This window comes from Neolamprologus brichardi, chromosome 1, assembly GCF_056152115.1.
Source record: "Neolamprologus brichardi isolate AB-2024 chromosome 1, ASM5615211v1, whole genome shotgun sequence".
NCBI lineage: Eukaryota > Metazoa > Chordata > Actinopteri > Cichliformes > Cichlidae > Neolamprologus > Neolamprologus brichardi.
In genome coordinates this window covers 2,449,501-2,468,342 of record NC_142104.1, presented here as the reverse complement: position 1 = coordinate 2,468,342, position 18,842 = coordinate 2,449,501, and the positions used below count along the sequence as shown (strand labels likewise).

The 18,842-nt window shown below is 44.3% G+C and overlaps 1 protein-coding gene across 6 annotated transcripts in view; it reads right to left on the bottom strand.

The window, feature by feature from the left end:
• The window catches only part of kifc3 (kinesin family member C3), a 29,615-nt gene extending 18,446 nt beyond the window's left edge, over nucleotides 1-11,169 (bottom strand). For 3 of the 6 annotated variants that reach the window (XM_087838397.1, XM_087838461.1, XM_087838354.1), the window contains exons 1-2: nucleotides 10,756-11,169; nucleotides 1,070-1,190 (exon numbers count right to left, since the gene is read on the bottom strand). In XM_087838397.1, the coding sequence (XP_087694523.1) occupies nucleotides 1,070-1,190; nucleotides 10,756-11,007 (373 nt within the window). In that variant the 5' untranslated portion in view covers nucleotides 11,008-11,169. Of the gene's footprint in view, nucleotides 1-925; nucleotides 1,044-1,069; nucleotides 1,191-6,493; nucleotides 6,750-6,838; nucleotides 7,001-10,755 lie in introns of those variants that run through there. The other 3 variants (XM_087838623.1, XM_087838549.1, XM_087838679.1) reach the window with 3 other exon arrangements.
• Nucleotides 11,170-18,842: the final 7,673 nt, after the last annotated feature.

The window sequence follows — 18,842 nt, the reverse complement described above, 5'->3', positions numbered from 1 at the left end:
TCTCCATCAGATAGATTTATTTTTTATTACTTTATTGTTTCAGCAACATTAAATTTAAAAACTGTACTTTTGAGTTAAAATATATATTTATTATTTTAATAAATGACAAATTAAAAAGGCACAAACATTTTTTTGTATCGAAAAAATATCGAACAGTGACACCAAAGTATCGAACCGAACCGTGAATTTTGTGTATCGTTGCACCCCTAAAAGAATTTTTTTTTATATATATATATATATATATATATATATATATATATATATATATATATATATATATATATATATATATATATATATATATATATATATATATATATGAGGAAAAAAGCCGATCACATCTCTGGTTTGTTTAAACATTTTTTCAAACATCCTTTCTAGCATTTCAAAAACGTGGTGAAGTTTCAGCTTTTATTTTAAGCAGTTCAATAATGACTCAAAAGTCATTCCCCAAACTTTCCTGCAGCAGTGCCAAGGACGTGATGAAACTTGCGAGCAGGTAGAATGAAAAGTTTTAAGCTGATATTAATTTTAATCCACAGGACATTTAAGTTTTTATGCAGCAGGAATGTGAAGCAGCTTACCTCAGCTTTTTCCACCTGCTCGTCCGGTTTCACTCACAATAAACTGAAACTTGAAGTTTCAGACACAAGTTTTACCGACATTATGAAAATAACTGCAGGTTTGCCCTTTCCTGTAATCGCCTAAACCCTCATTCAAACAAACCTGGAGCCCTGAGCCTCTTTAAACACACGGCTGTGGCTGAGAGGGCAGAATGAAAGTCTGACGAGTGAACAGGACAGACAATAGCTGCAGTGTTTGTTAACCTGATCCGGCTCTCCGGGGACTCACGCTGAGAAACGAGCAGCTGAGAAAAACACAGCGAGCAGCGGTCAATAAAGCAAACGTGACGGTTTCAGCTCACCTGTCCCCCCCACTGACAGTCCCAGGATTCCTCTGACCGCTGAGCTTCATTCATACACACAGGTATGACTCACCTCTCCTCCACACACACAGAAAATATGCAGCCACGCTGCTGTTTCTTTCCTGAGGTAGGCGGCTGACTCACCATCCAATGAGAGGTCTTTCTTCCAGAGATCCTGCAGGCAGGGGGCGTGGCCGAGGTCCCAGGTCTTTCGTGTGCCGAACATGACCGCCGGGTTGACCAGAGCGCTGGACCGCTGGACCGGCTGGAAGCACAGAGGGACAAACAGAAAGGAAGTTTATTCTTGATGGATGGATTACACTACAGCGCCCTCTGGTGGCTGGTTGAGATAAGCCCCACCCCCTTTTGTTTGACCCAACAGGTTATGAGCCAAACACTTTCACATAACGTTTCTCACACATTGTTTCCTGACATGTTAAGCGCTTTAGTTGCCACTTCACCATCAGAGCCTCCCCATCAAACGCTCCATCCTTCCTGCTTTAGTAGATACGAACGTTTATGTGAAACAACTTTGCAAATATTAGCTGATATCAAATATTATTTAATGTTACACACGTTAAAACCAGACGTCTTGATGCAGGAGCAACCATGCAGGCAAGGAAATCTCAAAACTGTGAAACTGAATCTGAAGAAGTCGCTTGGATGAGTGACGAAACGTTTCTGAAACGCTACGTCCAGATGGACAGAATCAACTTTTTTTGGGATTAAAACCAGACGTTTCAAGAAACGGCAGCAGGTATGCGGACTTTAATCGTCTGTTTATGTGTGAGAGCCAAACAAACGGCAGTTGCCGGTTGTCTGTAGTACCTGGTTGTAACAACAGGTGGAGACTCTCATTGTGTCACCAATCTGACACAATAAGACTGACTGACAGGGACTAGAAAGAGAGAGCAGATTTCTCCTGTTTTGGCTTCCTGTTAAATCCAGAATTGAATTCAAAATCCTGCTCCTCACATACAAGGTCTTAAATAATCAGGCCCCATCTTATCTTAATGACCTTGAGTACCATATCACCCTATTAGAGCACTTCGCTCTCGCTCTGCAGGCCTACTTGTTGTTCCTAGAGTATTTAAAAGAAGAATGGGAGGGAGAGCCTTCAGTTTTCAGGCCCCTCTTCTGTGGAACCAGCTTCCAGTTTGGATTCAGGAGACAGACACTATCTCTACTTTCAAGATTAGGCTTCAAACTTTCCTTTTTGCTAAAGCATATAGTTAGGGCTGGACCAGGTGACCCTGAATCCTCCCTTAGTTATGCTGCAATAGACGTAGGCTGCCGGGGGATTCCCATGATGCATTGAGTTTTTCCTTTCCAGTCACCTTTCTCACTCACTATGTGTTAACAGACCTCTCTGCATTGAATCATATCTGTTATTAACCTCTGTCTCTCTTCCACAGCATGTCTTTATCCTGTCTTTCTTCTCTCACCCCAACCAATCACAGCAGATGGCCCCGCCCCTCCCTGAGCCTGGTTCTGCTGGAGGTTTCTTCCTGTTAAAAGGGAGTTTTTCCTTCCCACTGTCGCCAAACTGCTTGCTCATAGGGGGTCATATGATTGTTGGGCTTTTCTCTGTATCTATGAAGCGCCTTGAGGCGACTTTTGTTGTGATTTGGCGCTATATAAATAAAATTGAATTGAATTGAACCAATCGCCTCCCACCTGAGTCTTCGTCAGCGTGGCGTGACTCGTGGCGTATTTGGGCTCACAAGTGGCACCAACCACTGAAAAGTTGTGGAAAACTCCAAAGTAACCAAACTAACCCAATACCGAAGGTCTGACTAAACCTGCCGCCATCGCACAGCCACCTCCATTTATGCTACTGTTACAGCTGCAGTATTCTCCTGAACAGTAGGTGTCGCCACTCAGACAAAATCTATATCAGCGCTGGTATAGGATGAGGATTCATCAGAAACAGGAAGTACAGAAATTGCAGGGAGTTTTCCACAAAGTCTCATCTTTTCAAACTGTTGAAACACTGATCTGTGAATCTCCGAACTTCTTTAATGATCACTGAACTGCAGTAAAAACCGACAACCGAGCACTCGTGTCGTCGATCCAGCTGCAGTGACAAGAATCGAGAATCTGCACGGCGAGCAGAAAAGGTGGCTAACAACAGCAGATGTGATGTCAGTTTACTTCATCTTTGCCGGATAGCAGCCGATCCGGACGTCAGTACAGAGGACATCAGTTCCAATAATCCTCAACAATGAACACCAGAAACGACTAATGAGCACGTGTAGTGGGTCATGACCACTAAAGCAGAAACACACCTGTCAACTTCCACAGAGCCGAGCAGGAAACGTCGCTGAGTGAATCCTTCCTGCAAATATCAGCAATGCCGACACACGACGAACACACACCTGGCTGACTCTTTTAGGTAACATCCTGAGGCCTTAAGCTAAGTTGCTTACATTAGCATTCTCAGTTCAGACCTCGACATCACAGCCCGTCGGTCTCACCTGCAGCACTCCACCAATCAGCCGACAGCCTCCCTCTCTAACAGCCTCCGCTCCACAGCGAGCTCTTCTCTCTGAAGGCTGGACGTAGCGCTGTCGGTCCAGCCAGCTCTTGTTGAGCAGCATTCCCACCCAGCCCAGCATGCTGCCACTCCGCACCGCTGGTCCCAGTCACCCATTCACTCTGCACCAGCGACCGGCCGCATGTGAGACGGGCGGTCAGAGCTTCCTGCTGCACGGCAGTCAGTTAACCCACCTACAGCCTCACCGCCACATCACCTGCAGGATTACCAGCAGCTGATCCCAGAACAGCTGATCGGCAGTCTCTCTGGTCAGGATGAGCCAAGCGTGAGCGTAATCTGTTAATCCTGAGAGCAGATGGCCTCGTTAACCCTCGAGTGACCGCGACTCACACGTCGTTAGCACCAATCACACCTCAGCTCGTTTACGTTAAACTTCCAGGAGAAATTTTACAGCACAGGTTTGCCTCCACCTCACAAACCGGTTCTGTGATTATTACCTGATTGTGTTTAACTGCAGGATTCTCAAAGTTCTACGAGAACATTTTAGCCGAGCTTTTTCATTCTTTTTCACCACAAATGCATCAAAAGGAAGAGTTTAAAGAAAACAAACTAATGTGGATCCAGCTGGATTCAGTATCGAGTGGACGACATCGTCTTCTTACAAGGAATGAAGAGATGACGAACATTATCAGGAGAAACTTCATCCACTCAATGGACTCAAGTCCACTTAAACTACCTGCCGTCTCCAGCTCAGACTCTACAGGACCCCTTGCTGTAGTCCACAGGTCCTCTGACCCTGCTCAGTAATCCGTTCATAGCCCAAGGTCACTGTGATGGATTAATTCTACCATGGGGAAGGTTAGATGCACCTGGTATCACTAACAGATCTTTAAGTTACAGATATGTGGGCTCGCAGTGCAGATTATCCGCTTTAATTTGAGGGCATTACACAAAAGAAAGCTGGGCAGCACTCCCAAAAACCTGCACAGGTGCTTTTGTTATTTCTTCATCGTTTGAGCAGGTAAACTGTATGAAGGGGATTTGAACTGTGGCATTTAGATTTGGTAATGGTTCTCTGAACCCACAACATGCAATCAAAGGAGACGTGAACGTTAGCAGGACCACAGCTGATCGTCACAGAGAGGCTCAGCAACACGAAGAGTCCAGAGAAAACAGAGGCTGATGATCACAGTGAAGACGGAGGAGAGAGAGGCGATCACGAACCAGAAATCAACGCCAAGAATAGAAAAGACAAAACGAAAAGAACATCTGGGCGTGAGCATATGTTCGGACACATGAAGTTAAACTGCAGCGGAAAACGCTGCGAGCGTTCACACGAACGCTTCTAATAACATGGCGGAGAGGTCGAGAACCACAAAACACAACAAGAGACAAAGGCCAGCAGGAGACGCTCGGAGCGGAAACGCGGTCGATAAACGAGCACTCAGGCCGACGCTTTCCCGCTCAGAGAGCAGCAGAGCACGTACAGACAGATGTTCCAGCTGCCTGGTGTGTGGAGCTGATATTTCAAACCTACAAGTTAGGAAGGAATTACACGGCTGGAGCTGCTGACTCATGCAATGTATGGTGAAAGTGCAGATTAGTGTACACACACACACACACACACACACACACACACACTCTATATCAAAGCTTTATTAATGCTGACAGCTGCTGACACATTTTTCCCTGCACACAGCAGAGCTCACGTTCACCTCTCATACTGCCAGTTATCACAATGCACACACACACACACACACACACACACACACACACACACTAACCTAATATTAACCTTACTTTAACCAAAATGTGCTAATATAACCTTAGGCTAATGCCACTTTAACCCTCACATAAGGTTATGTTAACCTTCTTAAAATACGAACGTTCCCTCATCATCGGCTGATACCTCACGTTCACTTTTGTCTCTAAAAAACAAATTCACAGTGAACCGAATTAGACGGGAAATAAAAATCCTTCATCTAAGATTCAGACGTGATTTTAAAAAGTTTGTAATTAAACTGGACAAAAGCAGAAAGAAAATCTTTACATTTCTCAGCGTTTACAGTGATCCTGTCATAACTGAGACAAAAAATGATAAACCTGTATTTTCACCCTCAGATTTCACCGTGCAGAATTACTTTCTATCCTCTTATGCTGCAAACGTTTACATTCTTAGAAAGAAATAAGCATGAAGGAGAAGGATGGCATCATCGGCTAATCTTCAGTGTCACAGTAACAAAATGAGCATCCTGCTCCGTTTACCTCCCGAAGAGACTTTAAGAGCCGCCTCCTCCAAACTGGGTCAAATCTTTACGTTTCTCTCCCTGTACTCAGACTCATTATCATCATCATCATCGCTACCCCACAAACACACATTCTACACAGGAAGTACATCTTTCATTTTTTCAAACCTGAAGCTGAGGCAGCTAAAAGGGAACCCGGCATTTAACAACACCATGTTAACCTGTGCTCACTGTGGCTGTGTGGGGATTTTTACCCTGCTGATGTGGACGTCTGTTCAGTCTGTTCTCCGTTGGCTGCACACACTCATCTTTAGAGCCAGTCTGCCCCACAGAGCAAAACTGCAGGGTCAAAGTTCAGACTATAACCTCTCAAATAATCTTACCATTTCCTACAACTGAAAACAACAACAACATCTTTGATGCCCTGAAATTATTTTGCATGTCTCACAAAGAGGATGGCATGATAAAGACATCTGTATGCAACCTGCTTTGTTTTGGCATCTAAACGCAGCCCTTTGAGTCCCTGTTCATCTGCATCTGTGAGCTCTTGGACAGAAAAGAGCAGAACAAACAAAATTATCTGTTCCAGGCAGCGAGCTGAAGAACAGCAGGAAACATCTGGATGTTCTCTGTAAGCAGAGGCAGACACAACCTCAGCTGCTGTTTCAGCTCACCGGTGATGTGATTAAAGCTTCAGACAACAGGCAGATAAATGAGTGACATCATCATCAGGACACTCACCTGCTCCGTCCCACAGACGCTTCACGTTTTTGACCCACTTATTTTTACAAACTGCTGAAGTCATTATGAAGAGGCTAAAAATACCTGGCAGTGGCTCCGCCTACACATGCTGCAAGGACACAATGCGTGAAAGCAGACGTGCGCTTCAATTAGGACGATCTACGGGTCCCTTGGTAAACTCTCCGTGGACAGGAAGAGGTTTATGGCGAGATAAAACGGCGTGAAAGCGAGGAGGAGGAGGAGAGGAACCAGATGAATGAGGATGAAGCTTTGTGCCACCGACGGCTCGTATTCAGGTCATGAAACACGAGCGTCTGCTCTGCATCAGGTTACAGCCAGACCTCCATGTTTGCTCAACATGTCCGCCTCCTCCTGCAGCGCCTCCATCCCTCCCCACCTCCCTCTCTGCACCATCCGCCCGGCTCTTACCTCCCTGCGGCCTCTCCGTCCACATCATCATCGCCGCATCGCCCAGACTGCTGCAGCTTCGCGCCGACACACAGCAGCAGGATCAGAGTCAAAGACACCCACCAACCCCCCTAACCACACACACACACAAACACACACACACAGCTTCCTCCCTCCGTTTCCTTAGCAACAGCACAGCAGCATCACACCTCCTGTAGCCCCTCCTCCTCCTCACTCCATCCCAGCAGCAGATGAATATTTCAGCCTCCACTGAAGCGAGAGCGGCTGCTCCTCCCCCACCTCAAATATTCAGCACTGTGTACTCGTATTACTCAGATTGTGGGGACGTGAAGTTTACAGTTAAGATGCGAGGACTCCACAACGCACAAGGTTGGCTTTACGTGAGGGGAAGGTGAGGGGTTCAGCTAAAGGACCCAATCAAAATTAAGAAAGAAAGAAAAAAAAATAAAAAATAAAAAATAAAAAATCATAGGCGGCACGGTGGTTAGCACTGTTGCCGCACAGCAAGAAGGTCCTGAGTTCAATTCCACCATCAGGTCTTTCTGTGTGGAGTTTGCATGTTCTCCCCGTGTTTGCGTGGGTTCCCTCCGGGTACTCCGGCTTCCTCCCACCGTCCAGAGACATGCAGCTTGTGGGGATAGGTTAATTGGAAAATCCAAATTGCCATTAGGTGTGAATGTGCGAGTGAATGTGAGCGCGAATGGTTGTCTGTCCCTGTGTGTTGGCCCTGCGACAGACTGGCGACCTGTCCAGGGTGTACCCCGCCTCTCGCCCTATGACAGCTGGGATAGGCTCCAGCGCCCCCCGCAACCCTGAAAAGGAGAAGCGGAAGCGAATGGATGGATGGATGAAAAAAAAAATCATGCTTTTAAGTTTCTTTTATTAAATGTATTAGATGAAGTTTGTCTAACTGATATCGAATTAGGTTGTTTTTTTAAGTCATTCACATCTTAAACTGTAAAATTGTTACTTTTTTTTATTCCACTAACACATTACACATCCTGTTTGTGCCTTTCATAAAGTATAATATTTGGGGAAATTTTTTATATTAATTTTTGCAGAATATGTTACACAAACTTCTGGGAAAATGAAGCTCGTCCTGTCCTGCAGGACGGGAGCTCACAGATTATACCATCAGAGGATGCTGATGAATATTTGGTTACATAACTGATGTGACCGACGCGCTCGACCCTGAATGCCGTCTCTCTATAAGGAGGCAGAGGATTTCAGACATTTATATGATGTGATCGACTGTCCTGTGACAAACAAACAAACATCAGATTTAACTGGAAGCATGAAGCTTCTGAACATGATGAAAACCTGCATCAACAGGAGCCGCTGGGACCATCAGAGTGTTAGAGAGTTACGGGGAAAACATTTAAAAAGTGAACATATCTGAACAACCATCTGTGCCCGCCTGTCCCTGCACATTCAGACCACACAAATATGCCTCCTGGGGTTAATTATTACTTACAGTAAAGCAGGGGGACTAAAATAAACGCACACAGAGTTCGCATGTTCACAGGAAGTTCAAATCACATATTTGCTCCATGTTCTCTAGCGCCTCCCGAGGGTGGAACAGAGAAGCTGAAGTGAAACCTGAGATCATCCTCACAGTCCGTCCTCTGGCTCAGACTCCACATCTGCTCATCATTCACCTCCGTCTACACAAGTGCAATCAGTTTACCAGCAGGTGGCGCTGTTTCTGACAGCCGACACAAATGTGAACTCACAGGTTCATCACCTGTGAAATATTCCACACCAGCTGACCTGAGTGTAAAACAAGTGCACTTATAGTTTTTATAGCAGCAAACTGCACAGAAACAACACCACAAATCGGACAATGAGACCCAAACATGCGTCACATCACAAAATAAACTCCGCAGTAAAAGTTTGTTATCATTTAATGGCTTTTTTCACAATCGAGTATTATCTGCGTTTGTATCAGAGCTCCACCAAGTCTGAGTCACTGACCGAGTAAACCCTGCTGAGCTGACCTCTCGTATCAGACTCGTGATTTTTAAGCCAATCAGAGAGCAGACTCACCTTTGCCTAACAACAGATTTCCCCATAAAGTTTAACATTTAGTGACATTTTACTGCTGCGGTCAGATATGATAACTTTTACTGTGCAGCTGTAAACATTCCTCAGTCCGTCAGCAAGTTCAGGTAAAAACGTCCCGTCTGTGAATGCGTGTCAGCGCCTTCAGTTTGTGTACGTGTGCAACGAGTCGTTGTATAATCCCTCCGTGGGGTTTGAGCCACGTCTGTTTTACTGTTTGCAGGATTAATCAGGAAATGCAAAGATGAGCGAGACCTGACGCCTCAAAGAAAGTAATAATAATAATAATAATAATAATAATAATGGATTGGATTTATATAGCGCTTTTCAAGGCACCCAAAGCGCTTTACAATGCCACTATTCATTCACTCTCGCATTCATACACTGGTGAAAGGACTCGTTCAGGGCCTCAGAGCCGGTGTTGTGCCAAAAAGTGATTTCCAAAGTTTCTGTGTGTTTTTTTTATGTGTAATATCTTAACATGTGTTTGTAAATAGACTTCACTGAAGTCTAAATATAACATTTAAAAATGACCTGTTTTTCTTTATAACTCTGTGTTACTTTGTAACTAATCCAGTCCTTCTTGTCCACTTAAAATATGTTTACATAACTATTGTTATATTTCTTGCACTGTCAGCTGTCCTCTTGGCCAGATTACTCTTAAAAAATAATTATTTTAATAACAACAAGATATTTTTTTAACTGGATAAATAAAGGATATATAAAAGTGTCTGCCAAAAACTGATGCAGCTTCTACTTTGTTACAGGGATGTTGTTTGTGGCTCAAAATGACTTGATATCATTCATGAGGGACATGTTTCACATATTATAGTCCAACCAGTTATTTATAGCAGTTTAAATACGAGCAGTCAGCTTTTGGTAGACGACCATTTTTTTGGCACAAATGAAGTCGCGTTAGATTCAAGCATCCTGTGCATCATGTTCTCCTCAGTGGATTTCAAATGTTTTACCTCTAACTGGTTTGCAGTGGCTGACTTTTCAAAATAAGAGCAGCTTGTTCACTAATAAAATACAAAATTAAAAAAAAATTAAAAAATTCACCAAAGCAGATTTCACAAACATCGAAACGTCGAGGACAAAAACACACCGAGCTCTCATAACTGCTGCTGTGATCGTCATGGTTACAGTTTTAAGAACATTTACTTCTTTGATTTAAAAATAATGACGATCATGTTTATGCGCCATCTTCCTGCACACAGTAGAAACACAAATTCTGTTTCTACTGTTGGCTCAGATTTTTTGTTTTATGATTTTTTTATTTATTTTTTACTGTTAACAAATGTCGCATTCAGATTACAGACGGATCACGTTTTAATGGAACCAAAATCATAATTTAAAAACGATTTACTTGTTTAAACGCAGTGTTATATTCTATTATATAACTAATTTGACCAAATTAAAGGTGTAGAAGCTTCAGGCTATAAACGGTCCAGCTGAAGTGAGGCCAACGATACTGAAATGAAGTAAAAATATTTCTACATGTAAACAAATCAGTCTAAAAACAATAATCAGTAAAATAAAATACTTTAAGACCTTTGCAAAGATCTTGATGCTCGTTTTTGTGAAGTCTCTCTGCTGCACGTCACTCGTTTGGTAAACAAGGGTTCAACTTTACACTCGGAGGTGCAGCTTTACTGATCGAGCGCGTTTCAGATCAAATCAAGGTGTCAATCCTTAATAAGTGCAGACTCACACTCACAGAAAATGTAACTAAAAGTAACTAAAAGTTTCTATTTCCTTCTAAAATTAGGAGTGAGTCCCCCGTTTCCCAAACTTGTTTTAAAGTTTTTATGTTTTAATATTTTCAAGAATTGAAACCTCACGCTCTTCCTCACCTGGACATGCCTCCTGCCGTTAGGGAGGTTGCGTATGCCCCCTCGCCTCCTCCTCCCCTCAGCTCTGTGGTTCATTGATCCATCCACTCGATCCCGGGGCCCGGACGTCCCCCAGCACCCGGCGCCGGCGCCCCCATCCTTCCGACGACCTTCCCGTCCCGCAGCCTCGGTGGACTGGCTTTGCTCCGGTTTGTTCCGGTTCTTAATCAGGTTGTGGAGCGTCAGAACCGCCAGGGTGCACAGGACATACATGACCCCCCCCCACCCCTCAGACTCTAGGGTGCTTCGGGTGGGTGTTTGGTTTCATCACAGGGTTGTTCCAGGTGGAGCTCACAGGCGTCTCGTTTGGGTCCCGCTGAGGTTGACGATCCTCGCTTTAATGTTTCCTCTAAAACGGATCAGCTGTTTAAATCCTGCTGTGTTTGTTCACCTCTGTCACGAACCCCGCCCCGCCAACATCGCACATCCACAGACGATAAAAAGCTTCTGAACCTTGTCCCGTCCTCCTCTCTGCTGTCACGCCAACGGTTATCAAGACAGGTAACCGGAGCCTGCAGCCGCCAGCTTCAGTTTCTCAGTGAAACTCAAGACTGTGCAAACACCTCCTGCTCTGAAGCGAGGCTGCAGAGCCGTGCACCAAAAACAAAAATCCCCAGATAAGAGAAAAGTGATTCGAAGTGCAACATGGACGCAGAGCAAGATGCAAAGTTTTCCCTGCAGTGATATCCTGACCTTGAGCTCCACTGCAAGAAAAACAAAGTTTGTTGTGCAGACCTGCAAGAAAAGCACGAATCCAAGAACTTCTCCTCAGAGTTTGTGGAGGAGCAGCAGGTGCAGCAAACTGTTTGCTGTGTGAATGGAACAGATTAGCACTGAAGTCTTCACCTCCATCAGACTGAGTGGATCAGAGAAAGAGCTCGAGGGGCCTCCTCTCCTCTCCTGCCTCTCTCTCTGCTGTCCCGGGACCATCTGTTGTTATTGCTGCAGGATAAAACTGCGGAGGATCGGCAGTGACGTAACAGCACGACACTAAACGATGGATTTATGTTAATATCTTCAGGATAAGCTACGTGCCGGTTTTCACGTTTAATAAGAGTCGGGATTACGTCCAGTTCTTTGATCACTGATCCGTTTGCAGTCGTTGCTTAAACTGATCACATCTCTGTAACCTTCACTTTACTGGAGCACTTTTATTCAATAAAGAGAGTAGAAATAAAGTAGAGTACAGTAAACATAACTGCAGCACACTGGTCATAAAGATCAGTAAAGGCTGATTTTATTTTGAAAAGTGCTGTCCCAACTATAATTTTAGATGACAGAAGACTTTTAGTTTGACAGCAGTGATGTTCTAGTTGGTAGAATAGTCCAGAAAAGTTTGATTTTGAAAAGCCCAATGTCCAAGTATAATTTTAGATCAGAACAGGCTTTTATTTTAGTGACAGGGACAATCTGATTGACTCAGTCTCATTCTGAATGTGCAGATTGGAAAATCATAAAAGGCTTTTATTGTGGGAACAACGAGCTGCTGATTGGGAAAGTAGATGAGGCACAAAGGCTTTTATTTTGGTAAAGCGAAGGGTTTTAGGGTCAGAGTGACCTCGTTCTTTCATGTCGTGGGGACCACCTCTCCTAAATATGTGCCATACGTGACATGTGACAGAGCCGGGCATGCTGGGACTTTGACCCAGTGGGAGCTGACGGTCTGAATCACAGCCAGCCAATCCTGATGCTCGCCTCTGATTGGTTGCAGACCTCACTGCATATAGCAGCGATCCATCCTGCAGCTCACTGTAAACAGAGCCGGGACCGTTTCTGGAAACGTTCCTGCAAGAACAAAAGGGGGACGTTTCCGGTCCACCGACCCCTTTCAGGGCACTAACGAGGGGAGGGCGGGGCTGCGGTCCAAACTCAGGGTCACACGTTAAAAAACCTCACGAGGAAGAGCCAGGGGTCATCGAGATCTCAGAGAGTTGTAAGAGCTCCTGCAGAAGTTCAATGAGCCAAGGAGGACTTTAGTTTTCATTTCCAACTGTCCAAACGTGCTCCTCAGACACGCAGCAGTTTATTCTACAGCTGATGGTAAACAAAGAGGATCGACTCAAACCCTGGATTTCAGGGCTCTGTGCTAATGAGGCAGCCTGGGAAAACATGCACTCTTAAATTCCATCCTGACATGAAACCTACTCAGATTTAACACATTTTTATTGGCTTCGTTACTTTCACAACTTTTTTCTTGTAACCTGTAGTTTTATTTTAAACTCACAGCGGCTCCAAAACAATATTCTGGCGAGTGTTAGTTAGAAAATCAGCAGATTTTCTTTTTATGTTTGTAGTTTTTAATCTCAGACTTACAAAACTTTATTTACACAGCGCCAAATCACAACAACAGTCGCCTCAAGGTGCTTTGTATTGTACAGACTAGGGCTGTTCGATATAATGATATATATCGGATGACGATATAAAAACGTCTATCGTTTCATTTTACGCTATCGTTTGTTTCGTGGCGTCACAAAATAAACTGTTTACGGCGATATTTTATCATGGTTTTGATGTCACTGTAGTGGTTATATTAATAAAGTTCTCTCTTTCTCTTATATTTAATATAACCACACTATGGACGGACAAGCGCCTGTTTTTATGCGTTGTCGTTAGCAACAGCGACGGTAAAACCACCGCGCGTCCGCTTGTTTATTTTCCACATAAACCTTTCACAATAAAGCTCAAGATCCTGTTGAGACTTTTCAAAATAAACACGTGAAAGAGCAGATTATTTAGGATGAGAAGTAAAAAAGACGCCAGGTGCTAAAAAATAAACGTTAGAACAGGCTTTTCCCCGCAGCACGCCGTGTAATAAATACTCACAAAGAAAACGGCGCCGTTACAACTTATGTCTAAAAATTTATATTTTAATGCATCGGTTAAAACACTCGACTCCAGGTACACGACGCACAGCTGGAAACACTTCATGCAAGTCGAGCTGAGATTCACAGAATTTACAGAAAATGTTACATTTTTGTGATTTATATCGTTATCGTTGGATAGATGTCTTAATATCAGGATATGAGATTTTGGTCATATCGCACAGCCCTACGGTCGACCCTACAATAATACACACAGAGAAAAACTCAATCATATGACCCCCTATGAACAAGCAGTTTGGCGACAGTGGGAAGGAAAAACTCCCTTTTAACAGGAAGAAACCTCCAACAGAACCAGGCTCAGGGAGGGGCGGGGCCGTCTGCTGTGATTGGTTGGGGTGAGAGAAGGAAGACAGGACAAAGACATGCTGTGGAGGACAGCCAGCCTTTTACAGCCTTTGATCGACTACGGCTGCTTTAAAGTGGCACAAGTGTGACCACAGTCGTCCGTGCTGGCTCCCTGACCCGAGCTGTTCGGCGCGTCCTTCCACAAATCACTGAGCTCCGCAGTAAATCAGAACAAACTGCCGCTCCATCAGCCGACACTTGTAACACCTGTTTGAAAGCCAGTTTTTATTCTCTGGCTTTAAACCAGGCTGACTGATTTAATTGTGCTCAAACTGGGACTCTGCGTTAGAGATGAGCCGATTTTCCTTTAGCTGTTTTAAACGATGTGTCACAGAAACAGGAGAAAACTACAGAACGAGATCCCGGCCTCGCGCCTCCAGCGCTCCTCTGAAACCACTTCCTGTTGTTGAGGTGACCTGAACGCGCCATCAAACAATAACTGATCAAATCACAGGTATAAAGTCTTCCAGAGAAACCGGGCTGTGGCGAGTTAATGACCCCAACACGGGGAGGAGTGTCAGTTATCAGATCGGACTCTCCTTTATTATCTCACACACACACACGATAAGACGATGGAAATGGAAAATGTTTACACGCCAAACTGCTGCAACATGATCAGCTGATTAGATGAACATGGATAAATAATCCGGTGTTTCATTCTCACACCCTCCCTCCACATCAACCTCAGACGTAATGTTTATATCAAGTAAATCACAGGAATGTTTCACAGATAACGGCGAGGTCAGAGTGATGGATTCACACATGTAGTTCCTGTGTTTGTCCTGTGGGGGGCAGTGCAGGCATGCGTTCATGCCTCAGGTGTGTCGGTGACTGTAAGAGGCTCAGACCTGCTGCAGGTTACTGGAAACCTGCTAAATTCAGCTTAAAATAATAAAGTTTGTTCGGTTTTTGTTTTTTGGGACGTTTAGTTTGATATTTTCTTGAAGACATCAGATGAAACCTCCCAGTTCGTATTTAAAGGAAGACATTTGTGTGACAACTTTGAAGCACATCTGTCCAGAAATCTCAGAGTCATCCTAACAAACAGCTGAACCAATCACATCAATCCTTCAGCAAAGTTTTTTTTAATAAATGGTTTATGGGCTTCATTCTGACACCAGTTCAACACATCCAGGATATTTTTCCTTATCGGCCGGAGAAGTCTGACCCAGAAATATCAGTTCAGCTCTGAGAGGCGGACTTTCCACAAACACGAAGTCTCAGGATTAGAAACTATGAGGAGAATAAACAGCCTGCACAGCTGCAGACTGAGAGGACAGAGCTGCGCGAGGAAGAAAAAGACGATATAAACAGTTTATTTAAAGAAAAGATGGAAAGCAAACAAAAAGAAATCTGACTATGAAGATAACAGCCGTCCCGCCATCACAGCTCTGTCATTAAGCAGTGGGAGGATCTGAATGCTGAGCAGTTACATATCGTCTCAAATTAACCTCAGACGTGTGCAGGACGCTCAGCTTTGCTCCTTTTTAAATCTTATTAAAGCAACAAAAGCAGGACCAAAGCGACCTTAAACACAACGTACAGGTTGGTCTGCAGCGGTAAGAGGGGTTAACCCCGAAGTTACCGGGATGAGCCTCGGTTCAGGACGGAGACCCGGAGCTCTCATTTATGATTTATTCATGTGTTTCAGGAAAACCAGAGAAACCGGCACATGAGCTGCACTTTTAGGCCGATTTCTACTCATGTAGTCCTGACTTCCTGTCTCCCTCCGTCTTCATCCCACCTTTTTGCTCTTTTCACCACTGCAGCAGCACTTAGAGGGGGGAGGGGGGCGGCTGGGCTTGGCGGTTTACGCCCTCTTCTGCTCTGAGCTATTTCAGGAGGAAATTACAGAGAGATCAGCTGGGTGGAAACACACAGAGTCTGAGTAACGGAGCCGTGACATCAAGCAGCTGAAAAAAAGGAAAACAGGAGGGAAGGAAAGAGCTGACAGAGAAGGAAACAACTCAACGAGGAGGAGGAGGAGGAGTTTCTCCTCAGCTCCAAACCTCAGACTAAACTCCATGTTTCCTGCTTCAAACACTTCAACCCTCAGAGACGCAGAGCAGCAGATTTTTATGACAGTAAAGGACTTCGGGGGGATTTTTGTTCTGCTGTAACTTCAGCACATTTTAATAAAGCTTCACCTTCACACTCTGAACATTTTCAGACTGTCGTTGGTTTGTTCTCGTCACAATCTCATCTTCATCATCAGTGTGAAGTGTTGGTGTCCCACATGTTTCATTTGTTTTCTGATGAACTTGATGAAGTGCATTCTGGGTAAGCTCCTGATTAAACGCCAGGATCGTCCTCCAGCTGAGAATCTGTATTTGAACTGAGCGCTGCTGCAGAACGACGCGGACGCATCAGGCTGATCAAACACATTTTATTTGACACCGAGTCCCCACAACATCCTTAAAACGAGTTTGTGTTCATGCACAAACACTCGTGCTGCTTGAACTGATTCTGGTATGTAAACAGCGGGGGTTCTCTTCTCCAGAGGACAAAAATCTAACAGCACAAAAAGGTTAAGCTCACCACAGACCCTCGTCTCACAGAACCACTGAAATATTTAATATGAAACAATTAATCCAACAGCCCACGTCCTCACAGAGAGACGAGACGATGTTCAGACTGTTCGTAACAGAATCACGGCTGAAGCGACAGCCGGCAGCTCTCGCCTCTGTGAGACTCGTCAGGCGTTTGACACTCAGCTGCGAGCTTTCTGATTTCTGAGGATGGATGACGGCAGGCCGGGAACAGGACCAGGATACGTGGCGTCGGCTCCTTTCTCACCGCAGCCCCTGTTCCTGATTTTTATTTTGATTATCAGAGGAAGATAAAGCCGAATACAACAGGCTAGAAGTCATTAAAGACCGGCAGGAGCATGCAGACCCACGACAGAGGGGTTTCTGATTTGGTCATCCCTTTTATGCTAAATAAGAGAAACGGCTCTGAGACCGCTTTAACTAAACTCTATTTTAGCTTGAATAATGCGATATCGATAAATTAAATCCTGAATCGATTCCTAAATATAAATGAATTTTGCCAGAGTCTCAGTTTAAGCTCACAGAACTATTTCAACAGCTAAAACAGCTAAAACAGTAAATGAGAGCAGAAAGACGTAAACGCAGAGCGTGGATCGTTCACCCGACGGCACAAATTACAGTCAGAAATCCAATCGATTATAGACGATGCCCAGCTCTGTCTTTGATCTAAAGCGATCGTTTCTTACTGCATCGCCTCTGCGATGGTTCAGTTTCATCTCATCAGGCCTGAAACTTTTAGCTGGAGGATTTAAGCTGCCGTCAAAAAACAAAAACGACTCAAATCTCCCACAAACCACCTGCTGCGCTTTAAAGTCCAAACAGCAGCAAAACAAATCGTCACTCTTAAATAAAAAAATAACATCTGGATCAAATATCACTGTTAAACTAGTGTGTGTGTGTGTGTGTGTGTGTGTGTGTGTGTGTGTGTGTGTGTGTGTGTGTGTGTGTGTGTGTGTGTGTGTGTGTCCTGTCATTGTTTTCAGTCAGTCCGTGCTGGGTTCAGCAGCTCTGCAGGGCCGACATGAACTCGCTTTCTGTTTTATTGGAATCCCACTGAGCAGGAAATGAAGTCCGCAGACCCAATCACACGTACAGCAGAGATGCCCCGAGGCATCATGGGAGATCTGACTCAGCTGCTCCGCCTGCTGGACTCAGCCCGGCTACGGCCGTCTGGTTTTAATCACACGCGTTACATAACACAGTCACATCTGTATACACATCTTTGTCAGGACTGCCACTGACATAATTCTCAGGCCTCGTGGCCGATCTCCTCAGGAGGACCCGGCATCCAAAAACAAGTCCTGCAGAGTGAAGCCACGACTTCATTTACTGAGCGAGACGTTAGCAACATTTTCAACTGTGAAGAACAAACAAATAGAAACTCAAAGACTGAAAGAAAGAACAAATATAAATGTCCTTCAGATTCTCCATTTTTCAAAATAAACTGTTTAAACTTTGTAGTAGAAAAACTCAAGTTGCTGAATCTGACAGTGTGCACAGTGGCTCTGGCTCAGGATGTCCAACAGATGATTGACCAATCAGGAGGCTGGTGGATGATCCCTCCAGTCTGCATGTTGGAGCATCCACAGGCAGGACATCGGGCTGTTCGATATGACGATATGAAAACGTCTATCGTTTCATATTATACGCTACCGTTTGTTTCGTGGTGTCACAAAATAAACTGTTTACGGAGTATTGCTTCATGGTTTTGATGGTCACTGTAGCAGCTGTGTTTCTTAAAGTTCGCTCTAAGATTTAAATAACCACATTACAGACGGACAAGCAACTGTTTTTACGCGTTGTCGTTAGCAACAATGACAGTAAAACTATCGTGTGGCTCCGGAGTCCGATTGTTTATTTTCCATATAAACCCTTCACAATAAAGCTCAAGATCCTGTTGAGACTTTTCAAAATAAACTGAATCACGTGAAAGATGCAGATTATTTACGGATGAGAAGTAAAAAAGAGCCGCCAGGTGCTAAAAAATAAACCTTAGACTCAAACGTTAGAACAGGCTTTTCCCCGCAGCACACCGTGTAATAAATACTCAAAGAAAACGGCGGCCTTTACAACATATGTCTAAAAATGTATATTTTAATGCATCGGTTAAAACACTCGACTCCAGCTACATGACGCCCAGCTGGAAACACTTCATGCAAGTCGAGCTGCCCGAGAGTCACAGAATTTACAGAAAGTGTTACATTTTTGTGATTTATATCGTTATCAGACGATATATGTCTTATATCGGGATATGAGGTTTTGGTCATATCAC